Source organism: Corapipo altera, unplaced genomic scaffold (assembly GCF_003945725.1).
Source record: "Corapipo altera isolate COAL_440 unplaced genomic scaffold, ASM394572v1 61411, whole genome shotgun sequence".
NCBI classification, from domain to species: Eukaryota; Metazoa; Chordata; class Aves; order Passeriformes; family Pipridae; genus Corapipo; species Corapipo altera.
Window position 1 is genome coordinate 373,984 of NW_020884875.1, and position 13,429 is coordinate 387,412.

The following is a 13,429-nucleotide window of genomic DNA, read 5'->3' on the forward strand; positions in this document are numbered from 1 at the left end:
GAGGAAGAGGAAGAGGAAGAGGAAGAGGAAGAGGAAGAGGAAGAGGAGCCTACTGGTTTCAGTCCCTGTGACGTACCTACATGGTCTTGTTTTGTGACCCTCACTCCCTTCTATGAGCTCCAGACAGATGTCAAAGGACCGAGCACAGTGAGGTGCTCACAGCCAGCCTCTCCTTTCCACCCACCTGTCTGGCTCCTGCTGACTCCAGCTGCTGGGGTAGAGAGTGCTTTCTTCCACCTCGGGAATATTTCACTGCTATTTCATAATTAGATTCACCATTTTCCACTGTCAGCTCATCGTCTTCTCCCACAGACTCCAAGCGGGATCCGGCACCTAGGGAAAACGACAGAAATACATCCTGCAAACATCTCAGAGCTGCTTTAACCTCTCACCAGCAAGCAATAATCACCTCCTGCAAATCCCAACTTAAACAGTGCCTTAAGACAATGCTATGCAGTTCCCAACTGGGCAGTTAGAAACCAGTTTTGATCACACTCACACAAGAACTTTTCCTGCTATCATAGGTTTTCTACAACCTTTTAGTGATGCTGAACTCCTCAGCAGTGTCACTTGTGATAGTAAGGAAAAGAAGAAGATAATTGAGCCGTAGCTCAGGGACAGAAAAGAAATTCAGCTGTTCATACCCAATGGCATTTGCCAGTGCACTAAGCTCTCGAGCTTCATTTATTTAAAATTAAAAGACCTCACACTGTAGCAATATTCATTTCTGGAAGTGTCATGTCACTTTGAGCATTTTTACTGGAATGGAAAAAGGAAAAATGTGCCAAATAAACGCTCTTTTCTTTTCTTCCGGCAACAATCCTAGTTGTCTTGAAGAGAAGAATGCAGAGTTCACATAAGAAACAGAATTATTTGTCTTGAAGGACATCCTGTAATTAGCCAGAGTATCCTACTCTTCACACCAAGGCTCCTCCAATTTCATTTTCTCTAAGGTCTCCGCAGGAATCTCAGTCACAGAAGTTCCTGCAGATTTATCCCTGTCATTTCCCCACCACACAGGGAAGGGCCATTAACCCCTATTTTACAGATGAAAACCCAAGACACCCGCCAAATTCGCACAATCTGGATTTCATGACAAGATTGTAAGATTGGTTTAAAGTAATGTGAATCTGGAGCTGACATGGAAAGCAGAAGCTCTGATTTCCTTTCATCCTCACTGCCCTGTCTGTGCCCTGGGAACAGGGCTCACACGTCATGGGCTGAGGCAGAAACACTGCAAATTTGCCCAGGAGAGCCCCAAACACGTTTTCTGCCACCTCCTCCTTGCCTGGAGGCTGCACGAGCATCACTGCCAGTGCCGGGGAGGGACGGAGCATGGAGCCGGGGCAGTCGCTTGTTTTCCCTCAGCATGAAATCAATTCTGCTGATGCATCCACAGGCAGAATTCACACCCACCACCCAGAGCGCAATTTAAATCCAATCCTTGGTTCGAGGTGTAAAATTACTTTTTAAACTCCTCTTCCCCCAGCACACAGGCTGCTGCTGCTGCACACAGACAGGATAGCTATCTCGGCAGGACCCGGCACTCTGGCACTTCTTTCGCTCCCAAGCCCTCCTGGCACCTACAAACTAATGGCTTCCCATCACCTATCCCTCAATTCTTCAAGGATAACAGTTATATTTCTGTGTTTACTGCCCATCTCTCAATGCAGCTTCCCTTCCCACGCTGCAGTCCAGGCTGCTGGATGCTCCAGGCTCACCCACAGCCCAAGGGCATCAGCACCCAAGGGAACTGGGGTTGGATCCCCAGTGAGCCACCAACTAAGAGCCACAGGGACTACTGGCAGAGGAGCTCCCTGGAGGACGCTAAAAATATATGAGAAATTGGAAATTAAGGTGAACACAGGAGGCAGGGAGCCTCAGAAAGCATCAGGAATGAGAACATGATCAAGCTCTGCACACAGGTTATTTTAAGACTTGGGGACAAAGCAATAGAAAGTTTGGGGACTATTCGTCATAATGGGTATTTTGGTGATGGCATGTTGAAATGTGTCCCTCCATCTCAGTATCAGAGCACACTGAAATATACAGGGAATGCAAATGCTCAAAAAAAAAAAAAAGGAACAAGAAAAAAAAAAAAAGAAAGAAGCTTCCAAAGTTTTGCATAATATTTCTGTCCCTACAATAGTTCAACTCATGAGGCTGAATGCAAACATCTTACAGATGGGTTTTTCCTTCCAAAATAAAGTAATGTGATCTTCAAAGGAAAGAAATGCTACCTCACTTTTAGAGAGCTAAAATAAATACACAACAGAAAAATTCTACTACTGCTATCTTTTATCAACCCAGTTTTACCTTGGGATCGACTTCTGTATTTCAGTATGCCACTTCCCAAAGTTGGACTCTGGTTGTTTCCTTTGGACACTTCTGCACAGGCTGGATCTTGAGACTTCTCAGTTTCCATCACCTAAAAAGAAGAAAAAAAAAATCCTGTTAACTAGAGTTGTTGATGCAATTCCTCTCATTTTTACTAAGGGACAGAAAATTCCATTGCATATCATCTTTGCTTCCAAAACACATCATTGTATTAAGCCAGCACACATTTCTGTAAGCAATTTTCAGCAATGCCTTTGGACACTTGCACATCTTACCAACAGGCAAAGGTACAGCTCTGTATGGCCAGGCATCCTCTGCAGGGCACCACACTAATGCCCCCAGAACGCCTCCACCACCCATGGCACGTCATTCAGGTGCTTCTGCATGCATTTTATCAAAATTCTAATGTAGTTTTTTATTGCAAGATTCCAGAGACATCATATATTTATAGAGAAAACCACTTCTAAATTGTTATTTTATTGTTACTGTCTGCGACTGAATGCTAATGCAATGGATGAAAAGCTTATTTAACAGAAAGTTAAGAAGATTATACCACTAAGCACTTAAAAGCCTAGAAATGCGTAATTTAAATTTACATGAGGAATCATAACCCCGTCACCCTGAGTAAAGGCACTAGGACAGGAGTCCTCTGTTTACCAGCTGCGTTTGCCCAGATGCAGGTGACAAGGTCACATATCTCCTGCCTCCTGCTCCTGTGTGGTCAGGGATGAGCAGAGCTGCCCATGGGCAAAGACTCCCCAGCCCATGTATTTTTGAAAGACGCTGGTGAACTCCTTCTCCACTCTCTGCTCCCTTTACCAAGCTACAACAGTCACGTTTTCCAGGATGTGCCATCTCACCGTGATCCTCAATACACTCCCCCATGCACACACCAATTCTTCTACACTCTCACTCCATTACCCACTATGCATCCTCTACACGATTATTCACACGGATCATGGCAAGGATGACAAAACTGCCAATACAACCTTTACTAGTAGCATTAAACCTTTAATGTACTATTTAAATTGCTGGAAGTCAGTTTCAAAAAAAATCCCACCCAAGTGATGAAACACTTCACTGTAAAAATACTTTCTACTTCTACTAGTCAATCTTAAAAATGTCAGTCTTTCCCAGAACCTGCTTCCCATTCCCCAGTCCTTCTTATCCCCAAGGTAAGAAACTCAAAGTTTATCTTTTGTACAGTCTAGACTTCATGATTTCAGTTTGAAGGGTAGAAACTTCAGGAAACCACAAAACTGGCAGAAAACAGGAAGCTGGAAAACTGCTTTTTCCCCCTCTCCCTTCAACATGAACACCTACACGTAGTTTACACAGAGTTTGGACACCCTAGCTAGTTCTTGTTGATTTTTCAAGGCATTGCAGCAACTACTCCAGAGTCCACTTCTAGTATCAAATGCTTTGCAGCTCACAGTTGCATGTACAATCAGATCCATCTGATTCATTCATCAGTCTGAAAAAACCCAGCACTTATTATGTGGTCATCCTAATAAGGGACTCATTCCAGAAAAGATGTAAAACATCAGATTCAAAACCTCACCCATCAGCAATGAGGCCACAGCCAAAGCATCACAAACTCTCCCTACAGGAGACTTCTGGGATACCTGTAAGACAGCATAAGCATCTGAAAATGAGGTGGGACCTCATGGATCTCACAAAGTTACAATGAAATTTACCATACTAGTAAAAACACTCTTTATGAAGTGAGAATGCCTTCCTTGTAGAAAGGTAGAAATCATTTGCACAAACACAAAAATCATGTAGCTGGAGGTTTAACAGGTGTACAAAACAACTGGTGCAGAAGGGCAATGTTAACTCTGTGGTGGAGAAATATATGAAGCACAGGGATGAAGAAAAACAAGAGGGATGCCTCACCAAAGCAGACAATTTTGCTAGTACACTGTTCAACGATCCTAACAGACATGGATGAGTCTAACCTGATTTTTCTGGAGCTGAGCATAACCCAGCTCAAGTCTGGAGCTATAGAGCTGTTTGGTTTCTGCCACGTGCATGGACATGGGCAGTTACACTTGGTAAAACCACACAACTCCCAGCCCAAAGCTGGACCACTTCCTCCAGCTCAGAGGATGGTAGAAAAAATGACTTATAGAGTGTACAAAGAGATGGTGAAATCATTTCTGCCAGGGCCAATTTCCACCCAGAGCCCAGGCTAAAGGGAGACCTGTTTGGTACATCTTGTGTTTCTACTACATGGACTTTGAGTTTCATTTGTTGCTTAAATGATGTTTTTTTTGCTTACATGTATTTTGACTGTGCCACAGAAGCAAAGTACAGATGCATTCTGCAGTTACACAGATTTCCATCTGGTGGGATGGGAGGAAAAACAGGAGACAATTGCCACTTGCATTAAAACTGTGCACCCCCTGCTCCTTCCCCTCATTGCTGCACAGTCCAGGAGGCTGTGAGCCTATACATCAAACCCCCAAACCCCACATATGATCCCCAGAAGGGCATGTGTGTGTAAACATGGATGCCTCAAGACATTCTCAGCAGTTTCCTGAAATTATATTTTATCTAACTTGGCTTCAGACTACAACAAGGAGTAAAAAAAATTAAATTACCTACGTCTGTGTTTCTTTCTTGTTTTAGCAAAAGTATTTTTATGACATTAATTATAAACATGTAGGGAAAGACGGTCTAGCATTTGCAATGAAGCAGATATTCTTTTTAAGTTGTTGAGCTTGCCTAGTAAACCACCAGGAGTTCTATCCTACTCAAAAAACACTTAGAAATCCGATCTACAAAGCTTGCAAGAGCTCCCCAAAGGCATATGTCTGTCGTATTTGGCTCTCCTATAACTTAGACAAGAAGAAAAACCCAGCTCCACCTTATCCTTCTGGCCATGAATGTATCCCTTTACTGTCTCGAGGCGGCTGCCCAGGTTTAACCATGCCATTTTAATTTTCCTCACTTTCAAGGAAATGAAGCTTATTATTCCAGTTCTGTAGGTCTCGTATTAAACTAAACCAATAAATCCTACCCAATGCCGTCCCGGCTTTAAGGACAAGGGGAGCTTTAACACACACAGTAGTTTGAAGGGAGATCTAAAAATAGAGCCCATTTTGCCAGTTCATTAAGTAGCTCCGGGATCAAGTGACGGTGACATCTCAATTGATTTCAAAGGAAACTGCGCTATCAGGGACACACGGTCCTGGCACTGCACCAGGACGAACAACTGCCCTCGGAGTCCTCGCCCGGGCAAAGCTCCAGCGTGACCAGGTTCTTAATGAGGCGAGATGAGGAGCAGGATTATGACAGTCTGCATTGTTTAACCGCAAACAGCTTGGCAATTGCTGCCGATCTACAAAAACGAGACGGCACACAGGGGATGATACAATTTAATAAGCAAACTGCTTTACTGCTGCCCTTGCAGAGCTCCTCAGCTGCTGCCTTCCCCATCTGCAAGCCCACCTGACTCTCCACGCCACAGCCTAGCTTGCTCTGCAGAGCGTGAGCACCACACAGACAGTTTTAACCTGGTAGTTTGGGAGTGAAACAGCAAGAATCAGACTGAGGACTCTGCAGCATGCCAAATTCAGCTCCACCTGCACTGGCACAGCAAGTCCACCAGCAAGACCACTGCCATTCCTCAGAGCAGCAATGTGGAAGAGGAATGGCTGTGCCCCTGCACAAGCTCCATGGGATAATTCCTCATCTTCTTTGGAACTGACAGTTTTTCCTTAAGCAATACTATTCCAAACACTTAAACATGAAACATCCCAACACTGCTGTATGGGGGCAACCATCAGGATGGACCCAACGGGTCTACATGAGGTGCCAGCACAGACCCTCCAGAGAAAAACACAAAATACCCAATGCAAACCTGGCTTCACCTGCTTCCTGAACAAAGTCTTTCTTCCTAGCCTCTTGAGACTGGCTGATGCCTTAGAGCCCTTAACCTTTCCAAAAGTTTTTGAGATTTTCTTCCAAGATCTGTTACAATTCTATCTGTTCTAGTTATTTGTGCAATTATCTATTGCTTTATGGGGCACAGCATGCTTTAAGCCTTAAATGTATCTCCTAGGCAGGGAACTCCACATGCCCCTTTGCCTTGCACGGAAAGTAAAATACCTTCACTTTTAAATTAGCTCTTTTTCAATTTAATTGAATCCATCTCCCAGATAAATTACAAACTGCAGCACTATAATTTACGAGAATTAACACTGCAATTGATGGAGAGGACACGGATTTTCTAATCTTGGATGGCACCGACTTTTTCATGCCTTACTGTTCTGTTTTAGGACATGCACAAACCCTCCCAGACCCTGGAAGGAGACTGATGAGCTGGGACACACTGCATCAGGGGCTGCAGCACCCAGGGGCATTTTTCCAAAACGCAGCACCTCCCAATGTCCAGGGAGCTCCATCAATTCAGCCATGGGGCTCACGAGAAGTCCAATTTAATCCCGGATTTAGTAATTTTTGGTGCAAGCTAGAGGACTCCCCTCTTTCAAAGGGCACTGCAACACTGCTCCCCACCGTCATGAGGGGAGAAAACCCCTCAAGCACAGAGAACCACGTTGAGCCATGGACAGAGGAAAAGAGAAGGAACATCACCTCCATGTCAGCACTAATTCAGTGCCTTAACTGGCACCTGAGAAAAACCCTGTGCCCTGGTTTCTCCCACCAGGGCAAGGCTGACAGGGTGGAGAGCAGTTCTGCATGTTGCCCAAGGCAGGCTCCACCAGCAAGGCTCCAGGAGGGCTCAGGTTTGGGCTCTATTCAGCACTGCTGGTGAAACAAAGCACTAGCAAGTAATTCCCCTGGGAATTACACTTGCTGATATCACCAGGTGTAGCCTGTACTTCCTCCTGCCTAGCCAAAGGGGATGGGAACCCAAGGCCTGCATTACTGAATTTTAAAGGAAGTGTTGCAGAACTCTTGGTCCACGTGCAGCAGGAGGTCAAGGAATTTGATAAACAGTCAAGAACTGGAGCTGCCCTAATTTCTGAATAGGTGGAAATGCCAAATAAACAAAACAAAAGCCTTTAAAGTGGTCTCTAAGAATGTCTAGTCTGCCACTTTACTAAATGCCTGCATTCAAAAGCTACCCTAAGCCTTCAGTGTAAAGCAGCAGTTGCTAGAAGGGGCACTACCATTTGCTTCAGGAAGCATAAACGCCCAACAGCTGTTTTTTATGGCTCTTTACAAAGTCCACAGAGTAGCCCCACACAAATCTGCACATGAAACATAACCTAGCATTCACCAGAACAAAGCCAGCAGCGATACCTGCCCATGCAGCCTCAGCAAACAGACTGGAAACTATGGCAGAGCTAAGCTACTCTCATCTTCCAGAACACTCTACTTATTTGGCGCAAGACACTCCAAAACCTCCTTCGATGTGTTTGATACCAAGAGCCTCAGCGTGTTGACCATTGTCCAGAGGATACTCGCAGGTTCTTGATGTAGCAGGATCCCAGCTGTGCTGGCTCCAATGACTCACTGGTCAGGGCTGCAGTTAAGCAAAGCAGATTTCACTTTCACGTTTCCAAACAGTCGCTAAAATTATTAATAATGTTTTGAAGAGAAAAAACTTTAAAAATATCATTTTAAATAGGAAGAAATGCAGGAAATGGCTAACACAGCTAAGTTCTCCAAGAAACACATAGCACAGACAGCATATGCCTTGGAAACAGTAAGATGCTCCCAGCTAAACAGTTCCCAATCCTTTTTGGACCAGATTACTCTACTTCTGCAATATATTACGATTTTCACTAGAAACAGCTTCTAAGCTAAAGGAAATCAAATGCACACAAACAGATCCCTGCTGTTCTCTTTTTTATGCTTTATCCTTTTTTCCCCTCGAACACCAAAAGTAGGACACATCTCCATGCAATTTAGTCACTGTCCACGAGATGTCTCCATGCGCTGCAGAGAGGTCCCAGAAGACTGGTCCTGGTAAACAGTGAAAACCTAGAGGATTCATTGATTCTATGACACCCATGGAACTCAAGTCATGTGAAAGTTCATTCAGCTCCTCTGTTATTTTCTTTAATAAACACTCAGTTAGTGGCTTAGCACAAATCTGGAGCCTTTGCATCACAACAAACAATAAATTGCTTATCTTTTTTTTTTTCTTTTTTTCCTAAATGACAACCTTTCTACTCACAGTGAGGGACAAAGCAAGCAATAATCAGTCCTCCGAATAAACAGCTCTCCTGAGAATAAAGAAAGACCTTCCTAACAACAACATCAACCCCCAGTTGCAGAGTGTGTTCCCATGACACAGCTCATGGGAGTTTGCATTTCAGCTCCAAATCCACATTTTATACCACCCTAAGTACACAGGAGGATATAGAATATGCAACCATTAAGTGTCTTTCATACCTGTATCAAGGATCTGAAGCCTCATGCATTATACAGGTTGCATGCATTCAAGCACAGCACATCTCAAAGGAGTTTTACCCAAGCCCAACTAAGACTGGACCATGTACACACTCAAAAATTTGCAGATGGGATGATGCGACATTCACACTAAGTCTCAAATCCTAGAGTCTTTATCATCCTTCTGTTAATGTATGTGAACCACATGGCTGTGACAGCATCTCTCTTGTTCCAGTGCCATGAGGGTGTTATTTTTAGCTTGTTAAAGGCAGTTCATCTCCTTCAAAACTGGGCAGTTATCCAAACAGCCAAAGGAGAGACAGGCTGTACTGTATCTGTCGCTTTATGGGAAAAACCCTCATTCACAAAAACAAAGACCATGCAGAACCTGTACTGTAGATAAACTTGTGTTTCTATTGCTCTGCTGACTCAGCTTTCAAACATATCACACAGGAAGAGCAAAAATTATAACTGCGCATTGTCTACATTGATATTTATGGACAAGTTAAAAAGGTTATCTTCCACCAGCCCAAGCAAAAAGAGATATTTCACATTTTGTAGACTGCTTCATGTCTACAGAGAAACCTGCAGAGTAATAGCCCCTGGGTGAAACAGTTTTCTCTGGTCTTGCCTTTAAGATGGAGGCAGTAGAAAGTGGTCCTAAAAGGCTAGGAACCAGGCTCAGGGAAGGATATGAGTGCTCTGAGGACCTCCCTCCTGACATGGAGAACACATTCATGTCAATGTCTCCTTGACAAGTGAATTTCAGGATGTGTGAAAAGCAGTAATTCAGTGACATTGTGCCCCTGGGGGCCTTTCAGCACCCATCCTCCTCCCCAAACTCATGCAATGTGTGCCAACACCTTCCCCCAGCCCTGACCAGTGTCATACCATCACTGAACAACTCCTCCTCAATAAGACAAATTGCAATTGCTTATTTTAATATGATAGGGCTTCTGGAAACAACACACACCCTGTGAACCAGATTTGGTCTCCAAATATTTTATCATTTTCCCTTGCCCAAATTCCTAACTGTACTTACTTTGAAAACTCACATCTAGAGTCACCGTAGGAACCAGCATGTCTGTGCAGCTACAGCATGAGGGAAGGGTAACAGCTCTGAGCCATGCCAAGGTGCAGCCCCAGGACAAGGGCTGGCCACAGCTGAGCCCCACACCAGGTTCTTCAATTTCTCTCCCTCTCCCCTACCCCAAGTAGAGCATTTCACAGCAAAGCAAATTTCTTTCTTGAAAGAGTAAAAGCCCTTTCTTGCTTTTTTCCCAGCCATGCAGTGCTTTTTGAGGAGTGAGCTGTATTTCTGCAGGCTCTGTTGAGACTGCAGTGCCCTAATGGGAACAAACACTCCAGTCCTCCAAGTAACGAGGGCCTCTCCCCACACTCTGCACACATTTAATTGTTGAGTTATGCTTCCTGTTCCTTCTCAATGCTAATGCTTTCTCTGAAATTCTCTCCAAGTGTTTCCAGAAGAACTTTTGACCCCAAGACTGTTTTTAAACTTATGGCATTGTTATCCTTGTCTTTATTATGCTTGCATGTCTACAGGTAATTATGTATGGATTCCCTGGTAGGACAGAAAGGCTCATGGCAGAAAATAACTGGTCAGTTCTACAGCTCAGGAAAAAAAACATAAATGGAGAGGGAGGGGAGTTAAACAAATGCATTTCTTCCTATTCAACAAACAGGTTTACTTATATGCTTTCAGCTACATGTCTAGCCAAAAAAAAAAAAAAAAAGAAAAAAAAGAAAAAAGAGTTTTGGCAGGGATCAGGTAACGCAGATCATGCAAGAAACCTTAACAGGAGACATCCTGTTTCTGTTACTGGTAGGAGGATGACAACCTTGCTGGGTCACGGCCATCTCTGCATGCAACATGCTGACAGCTGATGTGAAGGCAACACATCACACACTTCAGGTCAACTCAAAATGATTAAACATCAGTAAAAAGGGGCCTGACACCCCACATCAGAGGATCACGCAGTTGAGGTTGCTGCCAGAGGCTGTGTCCCCAGCCTTCCCTGCACAGCCAGCTTGGGCATGGGGAAGCAAACTGTGTCCCTTCCCAGCTCCCCCTCAACAGGTAGGGATAATAATGATCTCCTTTCTCAAACAGGAAATTTCTCTTTTGTACAATTCTGTTCTGCATGGAATAGACTCAGCTCAGGGTTTATGCCTCCAGCATTGCAAATGGCAAATACCAAGAGAAAAGCACATGATTTAAGTACAGATGAACAGTCCCCAGCCTTCCATCCCTGCCTCCAGCAACCACAGATCCAAACCTCCCAAGGCAGATGCCCTCTTCTTATATTTAGTAGCTTTCAGGGATTTCAAGCCGTTAATGTGAAGCTGGTCACTGACGCTGGACATTTAAAAAGTACTCAGACCATCATATATTGAACAACACAGCACTACCAGAAAGAGAAGCAAATAACTTTTGGAGCAACTAAGAACGGCAAGTGCTTCTGTTCAGGGACCAAAAATGCTCCAAATTCACCAGACACTTTGCAAATTCGTAGCAGATGAGCTTTCTCTTTAGAGTTCATTTCCCAGGTTGCTCCATCAGCCAGCAGTAAAGTGACAGATTCAATTTCAAGAACAGAAATACTAGTAAAAGTGAATTAGAATTAAAAATAAATCATCCAAGGCAAATACTATCATATTATCCTATTTCACTTGGATGTAAATAATGATATTTTAAAATAGCAATGTCAACTGCACACAGCAAAATATGGATTGGGGTGGAGGAGTTTAAAATCCCCCAAGTGCCTCAGTACCATTTAGGACAACGTGACTCTCTGGCCCAGTATTTTGTGTCTGAAGTTAAGGAATATTTTGGCCCAACCAGCTCTGAAAGAAATGCACTTAAAGGATATTAATGTAACCTTTTTCTGCCTGGCAGCACAACTTTTATTAAAGTTAGAACTTTAAGGGTCATTTCATGTTAAACAGGGCTTTACATAAGGAGACTGTAAAAACAGAGCTTCAATTAAATTGTATTATGAAATTTTTATTAATGAAACTTAACAAGTGGACTTTCAAGTAAGACTGAAAGTGATATTTCTCCTGAATTACAGTTTTCAAGTGTCACTAGACCCTTCTGCTGTGTCCTGGGGAAGCTGACTAGCTCAGACTCCATTTCCCTTCTGGAAACACTGGAGCAGAACTTCAAGACTTTTAAAAAACTTGCTCACAGGGAAATTTTCAACCTTTAGTCACTAGAAAAGATAATTTTAATATTTTTTTATTGGTTTTTTTCATAGAATTGTAGGGTAAGCCAGGTTTGGAAGGGACCTTTGGGGCATCCCTGGTCCAGGCTCCATCTCAAAACAGATTCAACTTAGATCAGGTTCCTCAGAGCCTGGTCCAGCTGAGTTTTAAGTAACTACAAGTATGAAGATTTGAATACATACCTTCATTCCAAGTGATTGTTTTTTTCTGCCTTGTTCAGCCTTTAAGCAACCAGGTGCTAAAGCATTAACAGCAAGACTATACAGTCCATCAGGTCTATAAATCACGGTTCTGAATACTCAGCAATGAACTGTATTTACAGAGAAGTTAATGAAAGAATACCTTGGACAACCCTAAGAGCTCCTGCAAGTTTTGAAGTATCTTCTTTACTTGTTTAAGAATTAGACATATACTGTTTGGGTCAGAAAACGGACAGTGAAGCCTCAGCTGACAATAAATCACTCTGAATTACTCACTGTTACATAACCACCAAGCACCTGACAGCATCCCTTTGGAGTCCCTACAAAACCCCACCGAGTAAACAAGAAAATCCATTAATCTCTTGTCAGAGGTGAGGAAGACAACTGCTGGCCAGAGCTGGGTGGAGAATCAGTTTCAAATCTAAGACATCTGACTCTTAAACTCAGACTACAGTCTCAGTTACCTGGTCCAGTCCTTCAGTACCACCCACCCTGGAAGTCTAATACAATTACATTTGCAGTGATCAAAAATAGTCCAGCTTAATTCCTTCTTTAATCATCAGTCACACTGTCATCCCTTATCTACAGTATAAATATAATTAAATATATATGAGAGAAAGAGAAGACATGTGAATATCATCAGGAGTGTGGGAGCAGCAAAGAACAGTGATTTCCAAAGCAACTTTGCAATAATCTGTGACTATACATATATTTTAAAATATAAAATCATGTGATGCTTTGAGTTCATATTGGCCTTGAAATCAGCTTCTAAGCTTTGCTACAAAAAATCCCCACCATCTTGCCATGTGAAAAAAAGTCTTGGGAATTTTATCTTTTCCATACATTCACCTTCCTCTGTCCTGCCTGGTGGCACACAGGATTTGCACAGCCCAGCTCAGCTCAGGCTGTGATCTGATGAGGACGGATCAGGACGAGGGTAGAGCTGGGAGGTCTACACTGTACAGAGTGCCCAGCCCAGGCTGCAGAGAGCCCCTCTGCACTCTGAGGCTGAGACAGCAATTACAAGGGGAATGCAAAGACACCCTGTGCGTCGGATCAGAAAAGTAATTATTTCATCTGCGGATCAAGGAAAAACAGAAGAGGTCCCAAAAGTCACCAATAACTTGTTACATCTCTCTAAAGTACACCCTTTCATTAAAAAAAAAAATAAATTAATAATAGAAATAGAGGAAAGAAAAAGAAAAAAATCTTGCTGCTACTCTCCTAATGTGTTTATTGTACCCAGATTTCTGTGATTTCTCCTCCATATCCCAGTGGTT

The 13,429-nt window shown here is 43.2% G+C and overlaps 1 protein-coding gene across 3 annotated transcripts in view; it reads right to left on the reverse strand.

Annotated features, from left to right (window-relative positions):
* PDZD2 (PDZ domain containing 2) overlaps positions 1-13,429 on the reverse strand; it is a 200,767-nt gene that overhangs the window by 38,053 nt on the left and 149,285 nt on the right. For all 3 annotated transcript variants that reach the window (XM_027634814.1, XM_027634813.1, XM_027634815.1), the window contains 2 exons: positions 2,317-2,428; positions 185-333 (listed from right to left, as the gene is read on the reverse strand). In XM_027634814.1, coding sequence (XP_027490615.1) covers positions 185-333; positions 2,317-2,428 — 261 coding nt within the window. The remainder of the gene's footprint in view (positions 1-184; positions 334-2,316; positions 2,429-13,429) is intronic.